Source organism: Staurois parvus, unplaced genomic scaffold (assembly GCF_062004578.1).
Source record: "Staurois parvus isolate SC_StPar_1 unplaced genomic scaffold, SC_StPar_1.0 ptg002971l, whole genome shotgun sequence".
Lineage (NCBI taxonomy): Eukaryota > Metazoa > Chordata > Amphibia > Anura > Ranidae > Staurois > Staurois parvus.
In genome coordinates, this window is record NW_028320767.1 from 34,217 (window position 1) to 47,500 (window position 13,284).

The 13,284-nt window shown below is 47.4% G+C and overlaps 1 protein-coding gene across 1 annotated transcript in view; it reads left to right on the plus strand.

Annotated features, from left to right (window-relative positions):
* Window positions 1-787: 787 nt before the first annotated feature.
* The window catches only part of LOC149428778 (neuron navigator 2-like), a gene marked incomplete at its 3' end in the record, with an annotated part of 65,581 nt that continues 53,084 nt past the window's right edge, over window positions 788-13,284 (plus strand). Inside the window, exons 1-2 of the mRNA XM_089667008.1 lie at window positions 788-1,025; window positions 6,061-6,129. Coding sequence (XP_089523134.1) covers window positions 932-1,025; window positions 6,061-6,129 — 163 coding nt within the window. The remainder of the gene's footprint in view (window positions 1,026-6,060; window positions 6,130-13,284) is intronic.

Sequence of the window (13,284 nt, forward strand, 5' to 3'; positions counted from 1 at the left end):
AATAATAATAATTTTATTATTGTCATTGTTACTATTATAGATAATAATAATATTAATTTTAATATTGTCATTATTACTATTATAGATAAAAATATTAATATTATTGTCATTATTACTTAGTAAGAATGACAATATTAAAATTAATATTATTATTATCTATAATAGTAACAATGACAATAATAAAATTATTATTATTATTATATTAGTATTATCTATAATAATTGTATTATTGTCATTGTTACTATTATAGATAATATTAATATTATTGTCATTATTTTTATATGTAATAGTAATAATGACAATAATAATTATTATTATTATTATTATCTATAATTGTAACAATGACAATCATAAAATTATTTATATTATTATATTAGTATTATCTATAATAATTTTATAATTGTCATTGTTACTATTATATATAATAATTTTAGATTGTAAGTTCTAACGAATGGGGGGCCCTCTGATTCCTCCTGTATCCAATTGTACTTTCGAAGTACTGTTTGCCCTCACATTGTAAAGTGCTGTGTAAACTGTTGGCACTATATTAATCATGTATAATAATAATAATAATAATAATAAAAAACATTTCTAAATTGACGACTCTTTTGTTGTAATGAGATTATTTCCTGTGCTAGAAACACAAAAGGGGAGATCTGATTGGTCAATAGAGGCAGCATTGGAAGGTCCAGTGATGTATTATCCCGCAGTTTTATGACATTCGTTGTCTTTTTTTTCTGTCTTGCAGAGATCAGGAATGGGAATTTGAAGGCCATCCTAGGCCTATTTTTCAGCCTCTCACGCTTCAAACAGCAGCAGCAACAGCAGCAACAACAGAAACCCCAAAATTTTCACCAGCCCCCTCCAGCCACCCAGCATTCAGGAACGCCAAGCCAGTGCCAGCAGCCATATCACCCTTCCGGTACCCTCCATGCCCAGAACTACTCAGCCGCTCCAGTCCAGTGCCAACAACCACAGCAACCTCCCCAGTCGCAGATTAAAGCACAGTCGGAAATGCATTCCAGGTACGGATCAAATCCGCCAATCTTTATTGCAGGCTGGTAAAATGTTCTGTCTTTTTCCCCGTAATTGTGGGACTATTCAGTCATTTACGTCCCACATTCTGTTAACTTCTACAGGAAAACTGAGGGCTGTGAGAGGCCTGAACCCTTATCTGAGATTATTCTATGACAATTGCACCACATGCCTGCCTATTTAATACTGCGGCAGCACCTTCCCTGCCAGCCTCTCTGAAGCCAGGCCATGGATTGGTTTGAATCTCAGCCGGTTCATCAGAGACCAGCCAAGATTCAAACCATCTATGAACAGGCTGACTGTACCAAAGTCGATCCGTCGATCTACTTTGGTGCAACCAACCTGTTAGATTTTTACATACGAGTAAGCCAGTTCAGTCCAGGAGGGGAGCCGGTACACCTGTGCAAGACTGAAGGGGAGGAACCAGTACACCTGTGCAAGACTGAAGGGGAGGAGCCAGTACACCTGTGCAAGACTGAAGGGGAGGAGCTAGTGCACCTGTGTGGGTAGGCCAGAGTTCAGCTTAAAGGTGTGAACTTCTATATACCTTACAGTGCCTTGAAAAAGTCTTCCTCCCCCTGGAAATGTCCCCCATGTTGTCATGTTACAATGCATTCCCCCATGTTGTCATGTGACAATGTATTCCCCCATGTTGTCATGTGACAATGTGTTCCCCCTCCCTCTGAAATATCCCCCATGTTGTCATGTGACAATGTATTCCCCCATGTTGTCATGTGACAATGTATTCCCCCATGTTGTCATGTGACAATGTATTCCCCCTCCCCCTGAAATATCCCCCTTGTTGTCATGTTACAATGTATCCCCCCTGAAATCTCCCCCATGTTGTCATGTTACAATGTATTCCCCTCCCCCTGAAATGTCCCCCATGTTGTCATGTTACAACGTATTCCCCTCCCCCCCCTGAAATGCCCCCCATGTTGTCATGTTACAATGTACCCCCCCATGTTGTCATGTTACAATGTACCCCCCCATGTTGTCATGTTACAATGTATCCCCCCCCATGTTGTCATGTTACAATGTATTTATTGGGATTGGATGCGATAGACCGACACAAAGTGGCCCATCATTGTGAAGTGGAAGGAAAATGAGAAATGGTTCCAACATTTGTAACCAATAAATCTGTGAAAAGTGTGGCGGCATTTGTATCCCCCCCCCCCGGAGTCATTACTTTGTAGGACCCCCTTTTGCTGCAATTCCAGCTGCAAGTCTTTTTGGGGATGTCTCTTTGCACATCTAGAGAGGGACATTTCTGCCCGTTCTTCTTTGCAGAATCCCTCAAGCTCTGTCAGATTGGATGGAGAGTGTCTGGGAACAGCAATTTTCAGGTCTGGCCACAGATTCTCCATTGGATTTGGGTCTGGTCTGTGACTTGGCCATTCTAACACATGAAGATGCTTTGATCGGAACCATTCCATTGTAGCTCTGGCTGGATGTTTCGCGTCGTTGTCCTGCTGGAAGGTGAACCTCCGCCGTGGTCTCAAGTCTTTTGCAGACTCTATCAGGTTTTCTTCTAAGATTGCCCTGTATTTGGCTCCATCCATCTTCCCATCAACTCTGACCAGCTTCCCTGTCCCTGCTGAAGAAAAGCATCCCCACCACATGATGCTGTGGGTTTCACGGTGGGGATGGTGTGTTCAGGGTGATGTGCAGTGTTAGTTTTCCGCCACACATAGCGTATTGCTTTTAGTCCAGAAAGTTCCGTTTTGGTCTCCTCTGACCAGAGCCCCTTCTTCCACATGTTTGCTGTGTACCCCACATGTCTTCTCACAAACTGCAAATGGGACTTCTTATGGCTTTCTTCCAACACTGGCTTTCTTCTTGTCACTCTTCCATAAAGGTCAGATTTGTGGCGTGCACGACTAATAGTTGTCCTGTGGACAGATTCTCCCCCCTGAGCTGTGATCTCTGCAGCCCCTCCAGAGTTCCCATGGGCCTCTTGGCTGCTTCTCTGATGAATGCTCTCCTTGACCAGCCGGTCAGTTTAAGTGGACGGCCATGTCTTGGTAGGGTTGTGGTTGTGCTATACTCTTTCCATTTTCGGAGGATGGATTGAACAGTGCTCCGAGAGATGTTCAAAGCTTGGGATAGTTTTTGATAACCTAACTCTACTTTAAATGTATCCACAACTTTATCCCTGACTTGTCTGGTGTGTTCCTTGGTCTTTGTGATGCTGTTTGTTCACTAATGTTCTCTAACAAACCTCTGAGAGCTTCACAGAACAGTTGTATTTATACAGAGATCTCTGCAGCTCCTCCAGAGTTCCCAAAGGCCTCTTGGCTGCTTCTCTGATGAATGATGATTTTTTTTATAACCTAACCCTGCTTTAAACTTCTCCACAACTTTATCCCTGACCTGTCTGGTGTGTTCCTTGACCTTCATGATGCTGTTTGTTCATTAATGTCCCCTAACAAACCTCTGAGGGCTTCACAGAACAGCTGTATTTATACTGAGATCACATGACACACAGGTGGACTCTATTTACCAATTAGGTGACTTTTGAAGGCAATTGGTTCCACTAGATTTTAGTTAGGGGTATCAAAGTAAAGGGGCTGAATACAAATGCACGCTACACTTTTCCAATATTTATTTGTAAAAAAATTTGAAAACCATTTCTCATTTTCCTTCCACTTCACAATTATGTGCCACTTTATGTTGGTCTATCACAGCAAATCCCAATAAAATACATTTACGTTTTTGGTTGTAACATGACAACACGGGGAAAATTTCAAGGGGTATGAATGCTTTTTCAAGGCGCTGTATGTCATAGAAATATAGACCGTAAACCCGAGGACATTTTACTGATGTGATCCCAGACAGTGACCTTGTCTCCTGAACCTCTGCCTATAAAGAGTAATAATGATCCGTTATTGGACTTTAATCCCGGAAGGTGAAGGCGGACGCGCCGCACTCAGAAAAGAAGATATGGTTATTAAAGGGAACCTTGACACGGAGAGATTAGATCACACACACGCAGGCCATACATTGAATGTGACCCCGCTGACGGGATGCCCGAGCAGGTTCTCATGTCATCGCACAGAATACTGTCCTTTGTAGTGGTGAAAAATTGTGCAATTAACTGATTACCCCGAGCAAAATAGGCCGTGTAACACAAAACCGCTTCTTTTTAAGTCTTCCGAGGGAAAATCTCCTGCAAACATTCATGGTGCAGAGCGGGAGGGACACAAATACGTCCTTATCTGCCTCGCGAAGGAAAGAAAATCGTGTTTAGGTGGGAGTGGCCGGGACCCGCGCTCTGACAGAGGTTTATGTTTTCTGGCAAAGAGTCAATGATAAAAGAATGATATCCGTATAGATTTATTACACGAAGCAACACAATCCGCTACATTGTGCAAAACCTCGAGAATCGCCTCCGGGAGATATCCGCGCTTCCCTCGTCTGATTGTACGTGTCACCCTGACTGCGGAGTCCGGGGTCCCCTCTACGTATGGGGAACACATCATGTGATTACATATAGGAACAATCAGATCTATAGATGAATGAATACGTTTTACTTGGAGAATATTTGCAGTCCGCGTGATATGAGTCCCCCCCCTTGGATCAGTGTCCTCATCAGAGTCCCCCCCCCCCCCTTGGATCAGTGTCCTCATCAGAGTCCCCCCCCCCCCCCCCCTTGGATCAGTGTCCTCATCAGATTCCCCCCCCCCCTTGGATCAGTGTTCTCATCAGATTCCCCCCCCCTTGGATCAGTGTCCTCATCAGAGTCCCCGTCCCCCCCTTGGATCAGTGTCCTAATCATAGTCCTTCTTATATCAGTGTCCCCATTAGAGCCTCCCTGACATCAGTGTTCCCATCAAAATCTCCCTTACAGCATTGTCCCCTTCAGAGCTCCCATTTGCATCCGTGTCCCTATCAGAGTTCCCCTTAAATCAACGTTCCCATCAGAGACCCCCTTACATGAGTGTCCCTGTCAGAATCCCCCTTTGGATCAGTGTCCTCATCAGAGTCCCTTCTTGGATCAGTGTCCTCATCATGTACCTCCTTACATCAGTGTCCCCTTTAGAGCCTCCCTGACATCTGTGTTCCCATCAAAATCTCCCTTACATCATTGTCCCCTTCAGAGTTACCATTTGCATCAGAGTCCCCCCTTACATCAGTGTACCCATCAGAGCCCCCTCTTGCATCAATGTCCCTATCAGAGTTCCCCTTAAATCAATGTCCCCATCAGAGACCCCCTTACATGAGTGTCCCTCTTACATGAGTGTCCCTATCAGAGTCCCCCTTACATCAGTATTCCCATCCATGTCCCCATCAGAGCCGCCTCTTGCATCAATGTCTCTATCAGAGTTCCCCTAAATCAGTGTCCCCATTGGAGTCCCCGCTTACATCAGTGTTCCCTTCAGAGGCCCCTCTTGCATCTGCCTCCTCATAAGAGTTCTTCTTTACATCAGTGTCCCCATCAAAGTCCCCATCAGAATCCCCCCTTGCATCATTATGTCCTCATCAGAGTCCCTCTTACCTGTGTAATTAGGTTTGGTGAGCAGTGTAACAGCAGGGCAGGATCCAGATCAAGGAAGTTCCATCCTCCTGTGAATGCTGGGGCAAGCACATCCATCCAAAGAACCAATGACACAGAGCAGTGGGTGGGTGGGGGGGGGGGGGGGTGAGGGACACCTGCGCTCTTGCACTGGAGAATGTCAGGAAGCTATGTAAAGAATGCTGCCGGGCCCCTCCCTCCAGCCATGATCTGCCTCTTTTGCATACAGAAGCACAGAGACCCAGTGACAAAGGCTCTGGGCACACAGTAAGGTATGCAATGAAAACAGAAATGCTTTATTTGAAAAATTAAACTTGGGGAGACCAGGGAAGGCAAAAATATAAGCAGATTAAACTTCCGCTGTAAGTTTCTTGGTGCTGCCGCACCCCACTCTGGACAACCCCGGGGACTCTAGGTATGGAACTAATCAGCAGAGCTCTTTAGGGCGTGTTTGTACAATATATTGATGAATTGTGTCTTTATCTTGTATATTTCATCCCGCTGTGCAGCTCGTCCTCCAAAGACCCGAGTCAGGTCAAGTTCCTGCGGTTCTCCCTGGGACAGAGAAAATGCTCGCGGTCAGTGTGCGTCCTTCCGTGAGGGATGTGTTCTGTATGCAGGATAACCTCCGCCTTAACCATAATAATACCAGATTATTGCACAAACTAACATCGATGAGCCGGCTGCACAACCGGCATCAGTAACCTTTGCTGTGCGTTGCTTTGATTTTTGAATTAATGTATTAATCAATGTAATCCCATTAAAGGGACGTTTTACCGAGAATTCATTCCGAGTCACTGAAATAACATTCTAATGGAATCGATTTGTTACTTTGTGGTGATTAGATTTACATTTTAGACTCAGCTGTCTGTGTACGAGAGTACTGTTATCATCCCTGCCGAAAGACTGCTGAAATAAAATCACTTGGGGGTAAAACTACTTAGACCTAACTCCCAGCTCCGGACCCTGCCCCCAATTTGTCCTTCCCCCTGGAGGCCCTCCGGCTGTATTTTATGATTTTTTTTATACTTTAAAGTATTACTAAACCCAGGACCCTGCACTCACTATATCCGGTCTCCCCGGACCCTGCACTCACTATATCCAGTCTCCCCGGACCCTGCACTCACTATATCCAGTCTCCCCGGACCCTGCATTCACTATATCCGGTCTCCCCGAACCCCGCATTCACTATATCCGCTCTCCCCGGACCCCGCATTCACTATATCCGCTCTCCCCGGACCCCGCATTCACTATATCCGCTCTCCCCGGACCCCGCATTCACTATATCCACTCTCCCCGGACCCCGCATTCACTATATCCGGTCTCCCCGGACCCCGCATTCACTATATCCGGTCTCCCCGGACCCCGCATTCACTATATCCGGTCTCCCCGGACCCCGCATTCACTATATCCGCTCTCCCCGGACCCCGCATTCACTATATCCGCTCTCCCCGGACCCCGCATTCACTATATCCGCTCTCCCCGGACCCCGCATTCACTATATCCGGTCTCCCCGGACCCGGATTCACTATATCTGCTCTCCCCGGACCCCGCATTCACTATATCCAGTCTCCCCGGACCCCGCATTCACTATATCCGGTCTCCCCGGACCCCGCATTCACTATATCCACTCTCCCCGGACCCCGCATTCACTAGATCCACTCTCCCCGGACCCCGCATTCACTATAACCACTCTCCCCCCGGATCCTGCATTCACTATATCCACTCTTCCCGGACCCCGCATTCACTATATCCGCTCTCCCCGGACCCCGCATTCACTATACCCGCTCTCCCCGGACCCCGCATTCACTATATCCGCTCTCCCCGGACCCCGCATTCACTATACCCGCTCTCCCCGGACCCCGCATTCACTATATCCACTCTTCCCGGACCCCGCATTCACTATATCCGGTCTCCCCGGACCCCACATTCACTATATCCGCTCTCCCCGGACCCCGCATTCACTATATCCGCTCTCCCCGGACCCTGCGTTCGCTAGATCTGATCTCCCACAGTACACAGAACATGGAAATTCAATTATTTAAGTAAATACCTTTACTCATCAGCAGTTTATAGTAGTCTTGTGACTTCTATCAGTGTCCAGTAGAGCACTGGTTAAAGCTTTTAGGAGGAGTTCTCATTCTGCTGTAGGAGGATACAGAACCCCTTACCTCTGTCTGGACAGCGCTAATTGGCCCTGTGGTGATCACATGCACTCTACCAATTAAAAAAAAAAAAACAACTCTCATTCAATACACACCAAACTGAGCATGTGCAGAGTGTCCCCACACGATATGTCTTATCAGGAGATAAGAGGGGGCACTGGAAGAAGGGGAGGATCAGAGAACTCAGGACCAAACAGCCTTTTTACACAATGCAGAGGATTAACCCCTTAGGTTCCACAGTGAGTATAACCAGCACGCTTTACTGCATCTACAGACTGATTGTACTGTTGGGGGTTTAGTAACACTTTAAAGCGGAATTAACTCCCAAATGGGTTTTCATTCCATTTTAACACTCCCCCACTCCTGAAGCAGATTTGCAGGATTTTTTTTCTATTATTTTCTATTTAATTTTTACACTTTTATAGCCCCTCCCCTCACCGCCTATCAGTTTATGACATATCACTGGTCCTGCAGCCTCCTGGGATGATTACATTATATCTCCCAGGAGGCTGCAGAATCGCCATCAGAGTGGTCAGAGGGTGAGGCTGAGATTTCTTCAGAGCTGGCTGCCTGCATCTAGCAGAGGACAAAGATGGCGGCGTTGGACCCACCCATTAATTTGACTTCCTTTTTTTGTGAAAGATGGAGCTTTCTTTTGGTGGTAACGTAAAGCCAAAGTTCACCTTTGCCTATGCAGGTTAGGGGCATATGTAGCTAAAAACAAACTGTTCTATGACCGAGGTGGAATAATGTCTTTTCTTTAAATGTAGGGCATTTATGGACCTCCAGAAAGCTGGCCAATAAACTCCAGGAGATTGCATCTCCTCATTCTGCTTTGTTGCTAAGATGTTGCTAAGACACTCCCAGCTGATACTGTTCAAATCCACCATCACAGGGGTGAGCTGTCCAACACTGAGCTAGGAGCTACTGTATCAGTAGAGCAAGCGCATGTGAGGAGGTTTGAATTAAAGAAAGAGCTTGCTTCTGTGATGGTAAACGTGAAACAGTAACAAATGGAGGTGTCTTAGCAACGTCCTAGCAACAAGGCTGTCATGGCCAGTGGTCAGGCTTGGAGACAAGTACCTATAGCAGTACAGAGGCTCCCACTGACCAGCAGGATAGGCATACAAGCAGGTCACCCCGGCAGATGTGAGATCACCCGAGGTGCAGAGCTAAGCATCACCAAAAGTACACCAACTGGTATTCACCAGAGCTCCTGATGGTGGAGATGGGTTTTGCTACATGTTAGTACCAGTTTTCAGCCCTCAGGATCGCCTCACTAGGAGGTAATCAAGACGGGGTCCAGTAGCAGATAAAGCAGGTTGGGATCAAGCAGAAATGTAGTCCATAAATAAGCCAAAGGTCGGTAACAAGTGGTTGCAGGTTGGGATCAAGCAGAAGCGTAGTCGAGGAATAAGCCAAAGGTTGGTAACCATTTTTTGCAGGTTGGGATCATGGAGAAGCATAGTTGAGGAACAAGCCAAAGGTCGGTAATGAGTGGTTGCAGGTTGGGATCAAGGAGAAGCATAGTTGAGGAACATGCCAAAGGTCGGTAATGAGTGGTTGCAGGTTGGGATCAAGCAGAAGCATAGTCGAGGAACAAGCCAATGGTTGGTAATGAGTGGTTGCAGGTTGGGATCAAGCAGAAGCATAGTCGAGGAACAAGCCAAAGGTTGGTAATAAGTGGTTGCAGGTTGGGATCAAGCAGAAGCATTGTCGAGGAACAAGCCAAAGGTTGGTAACCAGTTTTTGCAGGTTGGGATCAAGGAGAGGCATAGTTGAGGAACAAGCCAAAGGTCGGTAATGAGTGGTTGCAGGTTGGGATCAAGCAGAAGCATAGTTGAGGAACAAGCCAAAGGTCGGTAACAAGTGGTTGCAGGTTGGGATCAAGCAGAAGCATAGTCGAGGAACATGCCAAAGGTCGGTAATGAGTGGTTGCAGGTTGGGATCAAGCAGAAGCATAGTTGAGGAACATGCCAAAGGTCAGTAATGAGTGGTAGTGAAGATACAGATGGAAGCAAAAGTGACAGAAGTGGGATATTGGCTGTAGAGAGCACAAAAATCTGGCAAACAAGAAGTGCAAAGGCATGGCTTCAATAGGAAGTTTATGGGAGAAGCGAAGGGTTCAAGATTCAAGAGAAACAAGACACAAGGCAAGGTTATCTAAGGAATTAGGCAAGGATCCAGTATCTCAGGTGGCTCAGCAAGAAGAGATACTGCCAGACACAGCAGAGGTTGCAGGTTCAGATCTGGGTCTTGACAAAGTCAGGACAGGCTTCATGAGATGCGTAAATGGCCCACACCTATAGCAAGGGCATTATTCAACTTTGCTCAAATTTGCACCATTTGTTTATATCTGCAGACATCTTATACCTGATTAGGCAGTTTTTTGGTAAAGGGGAACTATGCCTTTAATAACTGATCAGCAGCAATCCCCCTTCCTTGCACCGAGACAGAGCCATTGTGAATGGAGGGCTGGCTGCTGATCACATCCAGTGTTCACTACAGGTGATTGCTGCCATTGGTTTGCAGGGATCACAAAGCACAGATCCGCTCTGATTGGGTCTTTTGAGTGATGACCGCACAATCATAGGCACGTTGATAGCACTTGGTGCACGCATGCTTATTAAAAACAAGGATGTTCATAAATGTCTTCTCCAAGGGCGGACTGACAACTCATGGGGCCCCCGGGCAATAGGGGATCATGGGGCCCCTGTGTCCTTACCCAAACTCAAGCCTATGAAAAAGGTACCAGGGGCATCTCATGGAGCCCCCTACTGACCCCGGGCCCTCGGGCAGTGCCCGAGTTTCCAAATGGTCACTCCGCCCCTGGTCTTCTCAGAACAACAGGTACCCCAACCTTCTGTATAATTACAACGGCCCATCATGAGGTGCTGAAGGATTTGGCTGTAAAAGATGATCACGTGTTGTTTCGGGGGTCAGATCTTCCATCCTCCATCTCCCTTCTATCGGGTGGTCATACCCATCCCAGGAGTCGTATAGTGAGCAGTGACCCGCGATTGTCTCGGTAATAGGAAGCTCACCATAGGATGACGATGACGCTCTTCTGACTTGTAAAATTTGATACGGTTAGCTCCAGGACCAGTGAACTGTACATCTTCATGTCTCTGTACATCAAAGACCGTTCTATAGATTTTACAGCCTCGCCTGGTTCTGAAAAGCAGATGTTTTTCTCCGGCGAGCCCTAAAATTTGCCGTCACATGCAATTAAAAAGAGAAGAAAAAAAAAAGATCTTGTCTATTTTCCCCCCCCGGGGCCAAATTTAACCAACAAAGATCAATGTTAAGCATGAGATTCCCCAGCATCAAACACAACACGCTAAGATCATCACCCCCGTGTCATGTAACTGAGAACATACAGCTCTTCGCCGTAATGTGTTGACTGATTTGTGCGCAGTGTGTGACATGACAGAGGCTGGGGCCCCGGGGGGACAAAACTTTCCACTGGAGGATGGATACCTGTTTATAACAGAACTAGACTGGACAAAGTGATTGGGGTGGGGGGTGTGGGGGGTTCTCCTCGAAATGCCAGGTTTGTGGCTAATTTATAGTAAAACCCTGAGCTGGCCTAAAGTGGGAACCAAAACTCCAAGGTGGAAGCACAGTGCTGCCATTAGAAATGTTGGGGCCCCATCAGGGCTGGGACGAGGGGTGGGCAGGAGGGACGGCAGCCCTGGGCACTGTGGTATCATGTGAGTTGGGGGGGGGGCACCATGAAGTGATTGGGGGGAGGGGATTTGTGTTTTGGAGGGTGGCAGAGAGTAAGAATTGTTCTAGGAGGGGAAATTTGGGGGTAGTAATTTGGGGGGATTTGTTGTGTTAGGAGGGGGAAAAGGATTTGTGCTAGCAGGGGGGATTTATGGTCCTTTGTGTTAGAAGAGGTGATATGGTAGAGGGGAAGAAGGGATTTGTGATAGGATGGGACATTTTTTCGGAGGGGGGGGGGGATTTGTGGTGGTAGGGTTGAGTGTGGGGTATTTGTACTAGGAGGGAAAATTTGGGAGGGGGAAATTGTGCTAGTATGGGGAATTGGGATTTGAGCTTGGAGGATTGGGGGGGGCAAAGGTTTGATCCGGGAGTGGGGATTTGAGTAGGGGGTGGATTTGTACTGGGAGGGTGGGGAATTTATGTTTAGAGGGTCAACATGCAGATTAGTGCTTGTTTTCTTTTTTTTTTTTTTTGGTGGGGGGGGGGGGTAGAGGATGTTTGCTGACACATAATGGGGGGGGGGTACAATTTGGTATGTTTGCTCTTGTCCTGACCCTGTGCCCCATACTACCTGCCAACCACCCTCCTCCGCCCTTGGGTAGGGAAGAGCCATAAATCCCATACAGACCTTGGCTGATTGGATGAGAGCTGCACATCATATATAGAAGAGGTATATGTACTGCTTACATATATGATGGCTTCCCGCTGTCTGTGTTTCCTAAAGAAACAGACGGGGGGGGTTCCACCCACCACACCCCTAACAACTGGCAATGTCACCAGCACAGATGTTTGAATAGCCCCTTAGACCCCCCACAACCACTGGCCCAGGGTTGTGAGGAAGAGGCCCTTGTCCTCATCAAGTTCCAGGCTGTCCTGGTGGAATAATATAAAAGAGGTCAGAACTTGTTAATTTAATTGTTGGGAGCTGCGGCAGGGAAGATTATTCTACCTGCTCCAGATTATATGAGTAAATAGTCCCTTATTTGTACCTGGCCCCTGCTTCTGAACTGATGGGGCCCAGGGAACTTTTATTTAATTGCTGGGAGCCACAGCCCATGGGATTACTATACATGTGTTTGAAGGTATTTAAAGAGCTCCTCTTTGCCCCTGGACCCCCTGCTAAACTGATGGGGCCCCGGAAACGTTTTTTTTTTACTTGCTAGGAGCCATGGCCCATGGGATTACTGTGCATGCACCCTAAGGTATTTAAAGAGTCCCCCCTCTAACCCCCGAACCCGCTGCTAAACTAATGGGGCCCAGGAAACTTTTTTTTTTCCTGCTGGGAAACATTGCCCATGGGATTTCTGTCCATGCGCTGGGAGCCATGGCCCATGGGATTCCTATCCATGCGCTGGGAGCCATAGCCCATGGGATTGCTGTCCATGCGCTGGGGCCCATGGGATTCCTGTCCATGCTCTGGGAGCCATGGCCCATGGGATTACTATCCATGCGCTGGGAGCCATAGCCCATGGGATTCCTGTCCATGCGCTGGGAGCCATGGCCCATGGGATTACGGTCCGTGCACTGGGAGCCATGGCCCATGGGATTACTATCCATGCGCTGGGACCCATTGCCCATGGGATTCCTGTCCATGTGCTGGAAGCCATGGCCCATGGGATTACTGTCCATGCGCTGGGAGCCATGGCCCATGGGATTACTATCCATGCGCTGGGACCCATTGCCCATGGGATTCCTGTCCATGTGCTGGAAGCCATGGCCCATGGGATTACTGTCCATGCGCTGGGAGCCATGGCCCATGGGATTTCTGTCCATGCGCTGGCAGCCACGGCCCATGGGATTTCTGTCCATGCGCTGGGAGCCATGGCCCATGGGATTTCT